The 15183-nt window shown below is 31.7% G+C and overlaps 1 protein-coding gene across 1 annotated transcript; it reads left to right on the top strand.

Annotated features, from left to right (window-relative positions):
• Positions 1-2441: 2441 nt before the first annotated feature.
• Positions 2442-3242, top strand: LOC126552618 (uncharacterized). The gene has a single exon (XM_050207329.1). It carries the CDS (start codon positions 2442-2444, stop codon positions 3240-3242), a length of 801 nt encoding a protein of 266 aa, XP_050063286.1.
• Positions 3243-15183: the final 11941 nt, after the last annotated feature.

The following is a 15183-nucleotide window of genomic DNA, read 5'->3' as shown; positions in this document are numbered from 1 at the left end:
TTTTTTTTTCTCGACAAGTTTGAATTATTTACATAGCGCCGCCGACGCGAGCAATAATAATAGCTCGTGCCGAGCCCCACGCGGGGTCGAGTCTCAAGCGGGCAAAACAGCCGAGAAGAGAAAAATAAAATAAAGGCCGTCGTTGCCGCGCCGTTAGGACGGCAAAAATATATATTTTGCGTTGTAATAATAATAATAATCGAACAACTTCGATATGCGAACGCGCGTGATTTATTTCATACATATATAGTATATACGTATATATATATACGTTACTTTTACTATTACTATTATTATCATCATCATCATCATTCTCGAGTCTCGACTCTGTTCCTCTCATCTGTTTGTACTACATATCTACAACATCGCTTTAACGCCGTTTGCCAACGATTTTTTTCACTCGATTTCTTCTAATCAAGAAAGAATATTCACCACACGAAAATGAAATTGGAAAAAATAATGATCGCTGTTTCGACAACAAGGCAGGATAGAATCAGCTTGGCTTTATTGTAAGAAGCAGTATACCTATTAGGACACTAATTGTGGAGTATAAAATATAAATAGTGCTGTTGACTAAACAAATATGTGCACTTGAGATATATATAAAATATTAAAATGTATATCTTTTCTGTATTAAATCATTCAAATCTATATAAAAAAAAAGTACCTAGTAGTAGGTATAACTCATCAGCCAATTTATTTATAATCTATGGCATGGATGGCCAAACTTTTTTTGGTCACAATCTACTAAAAATATACTTCACTTCTGAAGATCGACTTCCATAAATTTTTTTTTTATTATTGAATACCTATAATTATTAAGAAATATAAAGAGCGAGTGGCCCTAAAAATAAATTCTAACATAATCGACTTTGAAATTGTCCGAGATCGACTGGTCTATCGCGATTGACTGGCCGCTCCTGATCTATGGTTATAACTTGGAAAATTAAAATAGACTATAGTTTACTGTTTAGAATAGTAAGCATTTTAAATAATTTATTTCAAAATAAATTTGTATACACATTTTTTTTTAGTTTGAAATGAGTATACATTTGGGAGCAAAGTTGAGGTGAAAAGCCCCATAGTCATCAATTATATTTGTACAGTTAAAAAAATCTTTACACAATAAAGCAACAACAATATATATAGACATAATAATAATACCCGAATTGAATCAACTGTTGAGTAACTTTTTAAAATGGAGAGGAGTTGTCTCATCATTACATTACATATTCTCATATTTACTACATATGTCTCATAGTAGGTATTTATACGAAAATATTGTCTGTGCTTCTGACAAAAAATAAACTTATAAATAAAGTACTTTTTTTAATTTTAAAAAGTATCTTAATATTTAATAATTAATATTAAACAATTTCTTACTGCACAAAAACTAAAAAATAATATTACATAAATTGTTTCATGCGAAATTTTGATAAATTGTTGACTTTTGGGAAATTTTAGTTGGTAAAATTACTATTATAATATTTGACAGTATAATACAAGCTTAATATAATAATATATTATTGATCATACAATAGTCCTATCTTTTTCTGAAAATTTTGAAAATATTATTTTGATCAAGCATTTTAAGTTAAGTTTTATAAAAACTTATTTTGAAATTCATTTATCTTGTTGAAAATGTTTAATTTAGTTCGCTATACATACTTAACCAATAATTTGTCGCTAATGTACATAAACTATAATTAATGAAAAGCATATAATTCACACATTAATAATTACTCCAAGGGATGAATTCCTATAGTTTCCCAGCCATAGATTTGATCTAATGTTAAGTGATATTTTACTTTTTTAGGTAAGATTGCAGACGTAAGAAGTGGCGTTGGCCCAACCTTTTTAAAACAGTGTTTATTTTGGGTCTGTCCAGCCACTCCCCAGCATAACACTGGTGACGGACAAATCAAGATTGACGTACAGGGTCGCCGCCCGCCAGTGGCATTGGTTTTATTTTGGTCAATATACCTACTATACAAATTGTATAATACTATAGTGTTTTGTGTATATTTTATTCGTGAATAATTATTAAGTATTATCAGTGATAAATAAATTATAATGTGGCGATGTGAACAATACACAACGAGCCGCCCAAATTATTTACGATGTCGACAGCGTACAATAGGAAAAACCCATGTTCTAGAATATTCCACGATGGTCTCGCTAGAGTATACTCGGGGATGTTCGAGAACAAAGCGGAGCCTATAAATACCAGCTGATCAGATGCTCAATTTTCATTCCGTCAGTGACTACGTATCGCGACTTACCGTGTTATTCAGTTCGCAGTAATATTGTACGCGTAATTGGTATTTGTTTGTTATATTTCATTCTTGTACATACATATCACAGTAATATAGTGCTTAATATTTTATAAATTGTGAGTGATTATTTATTACCATAAACCACAAATTGGTGACCTCGACGTGATGGAAAACAATGAATCGTCAGTAGCCAGAGTCGCGGTGAAAATTCCCGAGTTCATTTCGTCGGATCCTGAACTTTGGTTCGCCATGGTCGAGGGAAGTTTTGCCAGCGCAGGTATCAAGATCGACAGTACGAAATTTGGGTATGTTGTCGGCGCATTACCACCCAAATATGCGGTTGAAGTGAAAGATATCATAATGGCACCACCATCGGAAAACAGGTACGTAAAAATTAAACAAGAATTGGTCAAACGTCTCAGCGCATCCCAAGAAGAAAAAACTCGCCAACTATTGGAACGGGTCGAAATGGGTGATAGAGAACCATCGCAATTTTTACGCCATCTTCAAAGCCTAGCTGACACCTCCATTCCTGAAACACTGTTAAAAACGCTGTGGATGGGCCGACTACCGAAAAGTATTCAGGTAGCGCTGGCGATCGTCAAGGACTGCAAACTCGAGGACCTCGCAGCACACGCAGATAATATTGCAGACGCGTCTGGTCCTATGCTACCTCAGATCGCGGAATCAACTGTGAGTAATACTCTGGAAGCTACGTTAAATCTTAAGCTTTCACAGCTAGCGCTAGGGATTAATCAGGAAATCACGGCGCTGAGAAAAGAAATCGCTGAGATCAACACCCGTCCTGCACGTGGGCGAAGCCCCGATCCTAGTGCCCATCGTTCAAGATCTCGATCACGAAGTCGTAATTCACACGGTGTCAATGGAATCTGTTGGTATCACTGGCGTTTTGGATCCAACTCCCAGAAATGTGTAAAGCCATGTACATATAAGTCGGAAAACTAGAAAGGCAATCACTGATGGCGGCCAGTGAGCCAATGCCATTTCCACGCCGCCTATTTCTAACCGATCGTGTCTCACGAATACAATTTCTTATTGACACTGGAGCCGATTTATGTGTATACCCACGCAGTGTGGTTCAAGGTCAACGAGATAAATCGGACTACTCCCTATCAGCAGCCAACGGGACGACCATTGCTACGTACGGAACTATTACACTTGCTCTTGATTTCGGACTTCGTCGAGTTTTCACTTGGAGATTTGTGGTCGCGGATGTATCCAAGCCTATCATTGGTGTGGATTTTTTAAACCATTATAATCTTTTGGTAGATATACGTAATCAACGTCTCTTGGACGGTCTCACGCAACTCACTGTACAGGGTCAAGCTGCGAAATGCGACATACAATCCATCAAAACAGTTGTCGGAACAACAAGGTACCATGACTTATTACAGGAGTATCCTGAGATAACCCGACCTGTTGGAGTAATCAAGGACATCAAACACAACACCAAACATTACATCCAGACGACACCAGGATCTCCCGTCGCGTGTAAACCAAGGCGTCTAGCCCCTGACAAACTCAAGGGAGCCAAAAAGGAGTTTGAGACTATGCTAAATTTGGGTATAGCTCGACCTTCTAAAAGCCCTTGGTCTTCACCACTCCACCTGGTTTCAAAGAACACTACGGACGCATGGCGACTCTGTGGAGATTATCGTGCACTTAATACTCGAACTATCCCAGACCGCTACCCAGTTCGTCACATCCAGGATTTCACACACTTCCTTCACGGAAAAAACATTTTCTCAACAATCGATCTGGTAAGAGCCTATAATCAAATTCCTGTAGCAGAGGAAGATATCAATAAAACGGCCATAATAACACCATTTGGACTTTTCGAGTTTCCTTTTATGTCTTTCGGACTCAGAAACGCAGCTCAGACGTTCCAACGTTTTATTGACGAAGTACTCCGTGGACTTGAGTTTTGTTTCAGTTATATCGATGATATACTGGTAGCTTCTACTTCTGAAGAAGAACATATCAAGCACTTACAGATCATTTTCAATCGGTTACGTGAATACTCTCTAGTAATCAACCCTTCCAAGTGCGTTTTCGGACAAAAAGAAGTCAAATTCCTAGGTTACCTTATTTCCACAGATGGCACACGTCCTTTACCTGACAGAATCGACGACATCTTGAAATACAAGAAACCGACATCAGCAAAAGGGTTACGACAGTTCCTGGGTATGATAAACTTCTATCGACGTTTTATACCCGGAGCTTCAGAAGCACAAGCACCATTGAACGTCTTACTGGTTCCCAATCTCAAAGGCAAAACTCCTATCAACTGGACACCTGAAGCTACTGCTGCTTTCGAAAATTGTAAAGAAAAACTTGCCTCAGCCACGTTACTTGCTCATCCTCGCGACAATGCACCATTGGCCATTGTAAGTGATGCTTCTGACACCGCAGTGGGCGCGACTCTCCAACAATTCGTCAACACGGGATGGCAGCCTCTCGCATTCTTTTCAAAAAAACTTTCAGTAACTGAATCTAAATACGGAGCCTACGATCGTGAACTCCTTGCTATCTATCTTGCTGTCAAACATTTTCGACACATGGTAGAAACTCGCAATTTTACCATTTTCACTGACCACAAACCCATCACTTTCGCCTTTCAGCAGAAACTTGAAAAGTGCTCACCACGCCAATTTCGTCACCTAGATTATATCTCACAGTTTACTACAGACATAAGATATGTGCCAGGTAAACAGAACATCGTGGCCGACGCTCTCTCTCGGGTGGAAGTTCTTTCGGATACACTGGATTATACTGCCCTGGCTAAATCTCAACAAGAAGACGACGAATTAAAAACGTATTTACGGAGTGACACTGGACTACAGCTTAAGCAAATTCAAATGCCCGGCATGGATGTTCCTGTGTTTTGCGACACCATGACACCAACCGCCCGACCTTTCATTACAAAATCTTTTCGACGTGCTGCTTTTAATACTGTCCATCGTCTTTCACATCCAGGCATAAAAGCCACTACCAAGTTGGTAACACAACGGTTTGTATGGCCTTCTATCAACAAGGACTGTAAACAATGGGCCCGAGCATGCATCGAGTGTCAACGAGCTAAAATAACACGTCATGTTTCAGCACCACTTGGTTCATTTCCTCAACCATCACAAAGATTCGAACATGTACATTTAGACCTCATCATTATGCCATATTCAGAAGGATTCCGCTACTGCCTTACGTGTATCGATAGATTTACTCGATGGCCGGAAGTGATACCTTTGGAGAACCAAGAAGCAGAGACTGTCGCCCGAGCATTTTATACACATTGGATTTCAAGATTTGGTACACCTCTTATTATAACGACTGATCAAGGGAGACAATTCGAATCAAACCTTTTCAAGTATCTAGGATATTTGACTGGTACAAATCACCTTAGGACTACGGCCTACCACCCTTCAGCAAACGGTATGGTAGAACGAAGCCATCGACAGCTTAAGGCCGCTATCAAATGTCACCAGAACAAACGGTGGACTGAAATACTCCCAACAGTCTTATTAGGCATACGAGCAGCTTGGCGCGAGGATCTGAAGTCCACATCCGCAGAACTTGTATTCGGAGAACCACTTCGTCTACCTGGTGAATTTCTCTCAACAAGATCAGATGACGCTAAGTTTGAGAACGCAGCAGAGTTCATCAAGGATCTTCGACACCAGATTCGCCAGATACAACCGGTAAATGGAACCTGCCACGGAGAAAAGAAAAATTTCATATTTAAGGACCTCGCCACCTCCAAACAAGTGTTTATTCGTCATGATGGACCGAAAAACTGTCTACAAATGCCGTACGACGGCCCATACCCAGTTGTAAGTCGCAATCGGAAAACCTTCTGCATTGACGTGAAAGGGAAAAAGATAACAGTGACTATTGATAGACTGAAACCAGCCTACATAATTGCTGATGACATACACGAGGAGGTTAGCTCCAGAAACATGAAACATGCCACACCCGAATCTATCGCAAATAAGGAACCAAAAACAGAAGAACCGACACCAGAAACAAAAGACAGGAAAACGCGTTCCGGTAGAAGAGTCCATTTCCCCGAACGTCTTCAAATAAGTTCCTGCTGACTCCATCACTGGTAGGGGGGTGATGTGGCGATGTGAACAATACACAACGAGCCGCCCAAATTATTTACGATGTCGACAGCGTACAATAGGAAAAACCCATGTTCTAGAATATTCCACGATGGTCTCGCTAGAGTATACTCGGGGATGTTCGAGAACAAAGCGGAGCCTATAAATACCAGCTGATCAGATGCTCAATTTTCATTCCGTCAGTGACTACGTATCGCGACTTACCGTGTTATTCAGTTCGCAGTAATATTGTACGCGTAATTGGTATTTGTTTGTTATATTTCATTCTTGTACATACATATCACAGTAATATAGTGCTTAATATTTTATAAATTGTGAGTGATTATTTATTACCATAAACCACAATAATAATTCATTATACTGTAAAATACAGCATGCAACACGTGCATATGAATACTTCTGTTAACGAAATCACTGCATTTATGCATAATTTAATTTTTACTTGTTTAATGTACCTACAGTACATAAAGTGTAATTATACTAATTTTTTGTCAAGTTTTATAATGATCTATTTTGGGGATAACTCTATTAACAGATTACATCCTGATGTCAAAATGAAAAGCTTAAGATATTATGTAGGATGTAAGTACTCCTTTTTAAAAAAACTAGATAAATGATAACATACTAGGGCGAATGTCAGTTCCTACACGTGATCTAGCAGGTAAAAAAAATACCTATATTAGTTCCTACACTGTTTATACTTTTATATTATTATATATAATATATAATAATTTAATATACTATACATTATAAATTATAATATATTATTATAATAAAATATTTATACGTTATCAATCTAATATCAATTGTACCATAATATGATACTGTCATATATTTTAATATAATAAAATAATAAAAAAAATAAATAAATACATAGTATATGGTTTATTTCGGAAACTTGAATGTTCAACATAGTCGTATTGATTAATTTTGGTTGTTGAGTATACTGTATACTACAACTTTTTCATTTAAACAATTTTATTTTTCGGCATACTTTTGACTTTATTTTTGATTATACCTATTCTTCTAAATTATATAATTTCCATATTATCAGTTTGATAACTTATAGTTGTAATATTATATAAAATGTAGTATATCTATGTATATTTTGTAAATAAAATATAGTAGGTATGTATATTTTTTTACATGTGCACCTGTCGTTTAAGAACTTATACAAGTAGGTACGTACCTTTTTTACCGTGTAGGAACTTGCACATCACATATGTAGAAATTAACGTATGTAATTGTTTACCTACTAGTGGTGGATCGTTATTACTGTATTCAGTACAATGAACGATTACATTGGTGTAATGAGTAGGAACGAGTACATTTATCGTTCCAAGTTCGTTTTATTGGTACAAGGTTTTCAACTACAAAATGGTCTCTATCAGGGGATACTAACACCTAGTATCGAACTACCGAATGTTTAAATTATAGGTATGTTATAAATTTTTTTAATGTTCGATTACCGACGGTAGTCAAATAGTAACGAGTTGTCACGATCATAGATGTATAATCATTGCGATTAAGATTTATCGAGATAAATATAATAGGGTACGATAATCCTGGCCGTCACCGCCGACCGTTGGGCGATAACCGACGATAACCGATTTTTAGTAGGGTTAAGTGATTTTTTTGTACTTGTATTTATATAATAACCTTTTTATTTATAATCTTTTGTAATTTTTGATTAGGCATTTCAAATGTATATTTATATTGTAAATTTGTAAACATAGTGTTTCTGATACAAATTTAATTATTTAAAGTTTATTTAAGTTAATTTTTTACGAACATAATAAAATAGTGTTGTATAATGGTCCTACCAAGTACGAAGTATATTCGTTCATAAATATCCATTATAAGAACGAGTAAACATTTGAATACATGCATTTTGATCGTTCCGCTCGAACAAAACGAATCTGAGTACAAGTGTAACTAAATAAAGATTGTACCGATGTAACGAGTACTTTGAAATCAGTACTTTATTGTAACTGTACCGATTGGAACGATTACTTAGGCTACAACCTTAAAAAGAACGATAATTCTCTAAAGCTATTCTTGTGTAGAAACTTACAATTCCTATATTTAACCATATGTCAGACCTAAAATTTGTTATTATTTTATTAAAAATAATCAAATAAATTGAGAAACGAGTAAAAATGATTATTTTTTAAATTATAAATAAGCAATGAATAGAGGGATCTATATATAATAGGATCGAAGCTCTATGGATTACTTAAAAAAAAAAAAAAATTATACCTTCTCTTCTCATAAGATTTTATGACTTGTTGCCAGGGCCGGATTTAGAACAAGTGCCGCCCTAGGCCATTTTAAATATGCCACCCCTATCCCAAGAAAAAAAAATGATGTTATTATTTCCAATAAATTTATTTCAATTTTAAATAAATTAGGTCAATAGTCATTATAAACAAAACAAATAATTCTAAATTCTAAATAGCAGTGTAAATGTTTAATCTTATACTAATATACTAATATATATTTCTGTCTTCTATATAAAAATCTGTGATTTTACATTACGATTACGATAAATACGATAGTTTATTAAGACGCAGGCCACAGAATTAACCAATGTGTCAAATTCATGGATTTACTTTTATGTTTTTTAAATACTTATATCAAATATTATATAATATTAATTTACGCAGTTACATAAATGCATAAAATATTCATATAATTTTTTTTTTTATTTCTTACAAAATTTGCCGCCCCAAAAAAATTGCCGCCCTAGGCCCGGGCCTCACAACAAATAACAAATAACACATTATAATATTATATATAAACATTTTGTGTGTTAAATAAACATACTTTGAAACCAAAAAAAGGTGTGTTCCAACAGTTATCACTTTCTAGCATTTCTTCATCACTAGAAAATATAATCCATATTATTTTATATATACCAGTATATTCTGGTCACTGCGGAGTTAATGTTCCGCGCACTTCTTATAGATATCGATTGTACTAAATTAGCTGTTTAATTAATTGTTGTAACTTGCGCTTATTACATTTATATTTATGTAGCTTTACGTAGGTATATAAAGTTTAGAATGTATATTGATGATTTATTGAAATTATTATAATTTAAAAATATGAATGTATCGTTAAGTAATTTCTTAACCTTTTTTGATTCACGCCTCTCGTAAATAATATTAAATAAAATAAAAATTATTTAAGTTCATTTTATTATTTTGGCATGCGAAATAGTACATTTTTTTTATCTTATACATTAGAAAATAATAAATGTGAACAGTGTGTTTCTTTTCTACGTATTAAGGTTTTAAAAAATTATAGTCGAATACACAAAATGGTCTAAAAATAAGTGTAATTATTTTAAACATATTTTTACTTTACATCTCCCTGTTAAGTCCCCGCGCCTGCCAAGGGAAGCACGTTTCACAGTTTGGAAACTGCTGACTGCTGTATTAGTATATTACAACCATATTGTCATAATATGTAAGTTTCAAATATTAATTATTAACATAACCAAAATATTGATATTATAGTATATAATTAATACATCTAAATATGTAAGTACTAACATATAAATACGAACTAAAATGTCAAAATAAGTAATTGAATTAATGTTTAAACGTAAATGTACCTGCTATTAAATAAAAATTCTATAATAATATTATTACGATATATAGTCTTAAAAATCAAAACAATATTATTTAGCTACCTTGATTGCAGTAGATATTTATGAGTCTTATAAAATTATTAATTATAAATAATCATACTCGGCGTAAAACTGACCAACTGATAAAAATCGAACAATAAGTTGATAAATATTAAATACATAGGTATACCTATGTACTCCTACGTATAATTTTCCAAATACGCAAGGAAAATTAAATTATTGTGAAGTATGTAAAAAATATATAAAATTAAGTATGATAGCTCATTTAATTATGATTTATGATTTTATGAATCATTTAAAAGGAAACTGATATTTTTCCAAATTAACTTATTATGTCAAAATAAAAATATGTATTTATAAAAAAATCTTAGCCTTAATCCTATGGCCAAATGAAAACTGCAAACTGATACGTTACTACGTTAGTTTAGGTTAAGTTATCTAACTAGAACTTTAAACTTAACTAGAAGGATGTATTTAAACAGTTGTATTGTTCTATAGTTAAACTAATTTTAATTTTAATTAAGTTAATTTACTTAGCTTAGCGCAGTTACTATTATTTATGTCACTACAACTAAGAAACCAAATACACTATGTTTCGATTTCTACATAAATATTCACATCATTTTGCATATTTTTATTATAGTTAAACAATAGAACAATTCAACATAGGTATTAACATACATGGTTTCCGATGGAAAAGTGAATATATTCGGTACATCATAGAGGTTAGATTTTTACGAAATCTCGTAGCGATTTATCCTCAAACGATTTTTAATAAGGCATTTAAAATATTCGCTTTTGTTTAGTTTTTTTTGTTATAATATCGCTACATTTTTTTTTGGCTAAGTCAAAATACTTGGAAATTTAATATAAAGATAAGTTATTCTTATAGTAATTCTAAAATTATAAGAATATTCATCAGGCACAATTTTTTTTTATTAGCGTTTGAAGTTCAAATATTGACAAAAATTCGTCAAAATCATATATATTTGCAAATAAAGTTAAGATTTATAAAAAATTTTGTATAAGTAGTTAAGAGTTTAAAATTGAATACAAGATTTTCTATAAGTTTGACTTATATTGCTTACAATTATTATAAAATAACTTTGTATTTTGCCTATTTTGGGGTAGGTATATAGTTCATTAAAACATAAACCACCTTTTTTACCATCCACTGGAAAATATATCTTAGGCTGACAAATTATCTCCGTTCAGAATCGTTTTTCGTATTTCGTATACAATGATACCTCTCATTGGATTCAAACTTAACACATAATGCATAAATAATAGTGACCAATTGTACAGCAGTGCGGTATTTTTTATTTATTTATTTTAAAATTTAAAATTTTATGAGCATGTAAATATTTTAACGTGAAAATAGTTTCAAGTGACATTCCGTGTTTTTAATTTCTTCTTTTTTATAAATTCTATAAACCGTACCAATATTCAACAATCCATAAAAATACTTTGAAATTGTCATTCCCAATTCTTCAGCATTGATTTAACAACTGATCAGTGTCGGATTTAGGGGAGGGCAACCGGGGTGACAGGCCCGGGCCCCGGAGCCTCCACAATAGTGACTTCGGGAAAAAAATCTTTTAAATCACAAATGCACTGTCACCCTGCTGTCCCGTCGAAAGGTTAAAAAATTGTTCATTTTATTTGGAAAATAATTGCCCTTAGGCCCCCACTTCTCTAAATCCGGCTTTGCAACTGATATTGCCAGTTCTACTGAAAATAAAATGATTAACTCTATAGGTAGGTACCTACAAGGTGTTAATATTAATAAAATGGCAAGTTATTGATTTTTAACCATAGGTTAGGTTAGTGACATTCAAATTTATTTAATATTTTAGTTCAAGTATAATATATAGTATACAATATACATATTATATTGTCCATGTTAACATACATATTTAAAAATAATAGTAATTATTTGAATTAAAATGTAATAAACCATAAGACATTATTCATCAATGTACTTATTAATTATTATCAAAAAATAGGTTTAAGTTTATAGAGTTGCACTAGAAGTTAATTAATGACATGCAATATGGAGTATTATCCTGTACCTTTTGTTCGTTATTCGATGGCAAAATTTTCGATGATAAAAAACATATGAAAAATAACGCTGGCGGCTGGCTTATTAAAATATAAATGCATTTCACTTAAACTTTTTATATCAAGTTCAGAATAGATAAATATTTATCTATGTGCTTAGCTTTTCTTATTTAAAATTATTTTTATATATATTACTAAAGCTAATTAATTAATATGGTTTTTTTTAATCATACATTACACAAATATTATTATTTATTAGTTTATTACATTGTTATCTTCTTTTAAATAGAAATAGACATAAATATTGTTTGATTTAATAATTAAGTTTACACAAATGACAAATTTGAAAAGCTAATGGGTAGGTACTAAATTTTTCATGGTAGGTACGGCCCATTTTAAAAAATGTTAATGTTTTGGCAAATTTTTTAAAAATGTGTTTTGGCAGATAATTCGGTGTTGGGCGTGGATTATATTAATAAATAATTAAAAAATGATGTTCCTTGCAGACATGTTTGTTGCTAATTTGTTATTATCAGAATTTCTAACAATTAAACCTACGTAAATTTTAAAATATGAATTTAAATACCCAAAAAAACAATCAATATTGTTTTTCAATACAATAATGCTCTTAAAATAATAATCAAAATTCTTTGAAAGGCAACTAAGGCAAATAATTTTTCCAGTGATAGAAAAAACAAAGGTTTAACATTCGGCATTTTTAAAACTTATTTATCTTAATTAAATTAACCATTATAATATAAAAACAAAACATCAAACTTAGGAAAACGTTCATGTAAATGTATCTATTGAACCTTATGATTTATAATTAATTAATGAAGTAGCTAATAAATGTATACTCTGTATTATTGTTTATTACTACTAATACTTATAAGTATATTACTAAGTAACTGTAAATGTATTGTAATATGCAATACAATATTTTAAGTAGGTACAACAAAAAGCAACTAAGCTAACAAATAACCTATTAATTTTTTTATTGTTTTTTTTTTTAAGAAATAACACTTTCAAAATTAATTTTTTTTTACTATTATAATGTGATACTATAAAATTGTTGTGTTGTCGTCCTTTAAAAATTAAAAAAATACTTAAATATAACTAAATAGTAAGTACACATACAAAAAGGAATGATTTTTTAAAATATTTTCAAATATCCATTATAAATACCATCCTTGTATTAATATGCAAAAATCAGAATTCAAAAATAAGATAAAAGACTGCTTCTTAATATTTTAAACACACTGTGCATGCGTAGGTACTAGGTATATGTTATGCCACGCGTTTGTGCGTGTAATTCACCTATTACCGCGAGAACTGAGCTTTTATTGCTTGTCGACATGTACCTATTCTATATTATATCGTTTTGATACACCCTAAACCCTAGTCGTTTGCCGATGTATAGAACTACCTTAAAACTACCTATACAAACAGCACTTTAGGGTATACAGAAGGAATACCGCATCACTGCAGGGACCCTTGAGGATTTTCTAACATGTTTTGGTAACTTTAATTATTATATATGTAATATATAGGTACTTACGTGATTTAATCACGTGAAAAATAATTTAATAATAATTTTTATATATATATATAGAAAACATATTATGTCACTAGTCGCTATACGTCTTAACGTCTACACTTAGTTACTATATGTCAAAATCTAAAAAAAAATAAAATTAACTTATGATTTTGAAAATTTGAAAATTAATTAATTATATTACATCATAGATTATTCGTGACAATTATTACAAACCTAAAAACTTTTTTGGGGAACAAAAACTCGATACTAATTTATCAACAAATTGTCCGTGATGTTTTAAGTGTCAACAGCAAGTATTTTTTTTAAATATAAATTTTTTTTTTAATTATCATTATTAATAATATTATGGTTATTTCTTAGTCAATAATATAGTATAATTAAGTCAGTTTTTTTCAGTCATATCATATATTCATTATTTTATATACCTACCTTATTTAATTGCTATACCTTTAGCTGTAGTAGGAACTGAGTCGTCTTTTTATTTTTTTAAGAAATCAGATTTTTAAAATATGATTTAAAAAATATCATAAGTCAAAAATTAATCCAAAACGTCGCAGCGATTATAAATTTCAAGTTAGGTAGATAAACCTCCTGGCTGGATAAATAACTCTACTCTATTACTGGGCGGCATTTGCAATATAAGTACAATAAGTACATACAACAAATTATAGAAACTTTCTTATAAAAATGTAAGAAAGAAGACATTTTTAAATTATCACTATTTTCAATTAAAATAAATATTATTAAATTTTAAATTCTGAATAATCCAATGGTGTATTTAACAATAGACTAATTTTTTTATTTATGTTTTAGGCCACCTTTAAACTTTTATAGGAGCACAGAAAATTGGATCTATATTTTGTACTTTGTATGAGGATAAGCTAAAAATATTTAGTAGACACTTTTCAAAATATTTAGTGATGTAAAACTAAGAAAAACATTTACGGAAAACTAATAATAGGCATTACATAATAAAATGACTGAATCAAGTATTTTTTTATACCTAAGCTTATTAGTCATTAGACAAAATGTGTCCGCTTTTTTTCAGACTACTTTTTGACTAACTTGCGGAGTAAAATCGTGATGACTTCAGCGCACCCTTTAGTTGTACACAATGTATATCTAGATACGCTACAGTCAGCGAAAATAATAATATAATACAAGTACACAACACATTCTTATTATCGCGTAATTTTGTAACTGTATATACAGGGTGATTTACCAAGCATGCTTACTCCCATTTTTTCATTCAATGATACATTTATTCAAATTCCAATTATTGTAATTTTATGGGTGCATTTACAAATAAAAAGGTAGTCTATGCAGAGCCTTCAGAATCTTGATTATCTATTAATTTATTTTAAGTTTTTTTTTATAGAATCAACTAAAGAAAGTAATTTTATTCAAAAGAGTGATTGACGATTGTTAATTTATTTGTGCTTGCCGCGCTTGGACATCTAAAGATAATTCTTAACACATGCACACTAGTGCACT

This window comes from Aphis gossypii, chromosome X (assembly GCF_020184175.1).
Source record: "Aphis gossypii isolate Hap1 chromosome X, ASM2018417v2, whole genome shotgun sequence".
Lineage (NCBI taxonomy): Eukaryota > Metazoa > Arthropoda > Insecta > Hemiptera > Aphididae > Aphis > Aphis gossypii.
Note: the sequence above shows the minus strand (reverse complement) of the source record. Positions and strands in the feature narration are given on the sequence as shown.

Excerpts from the sequence above, each read along its gene's own strand:
- LOC126552618 (XM_050207329.1), top strand. The coding sequence starts at position 2,442 with ATGGAAAACAATGAATCGTCAGTAGCCAGAGTCGCGGTGAAAATTCCC.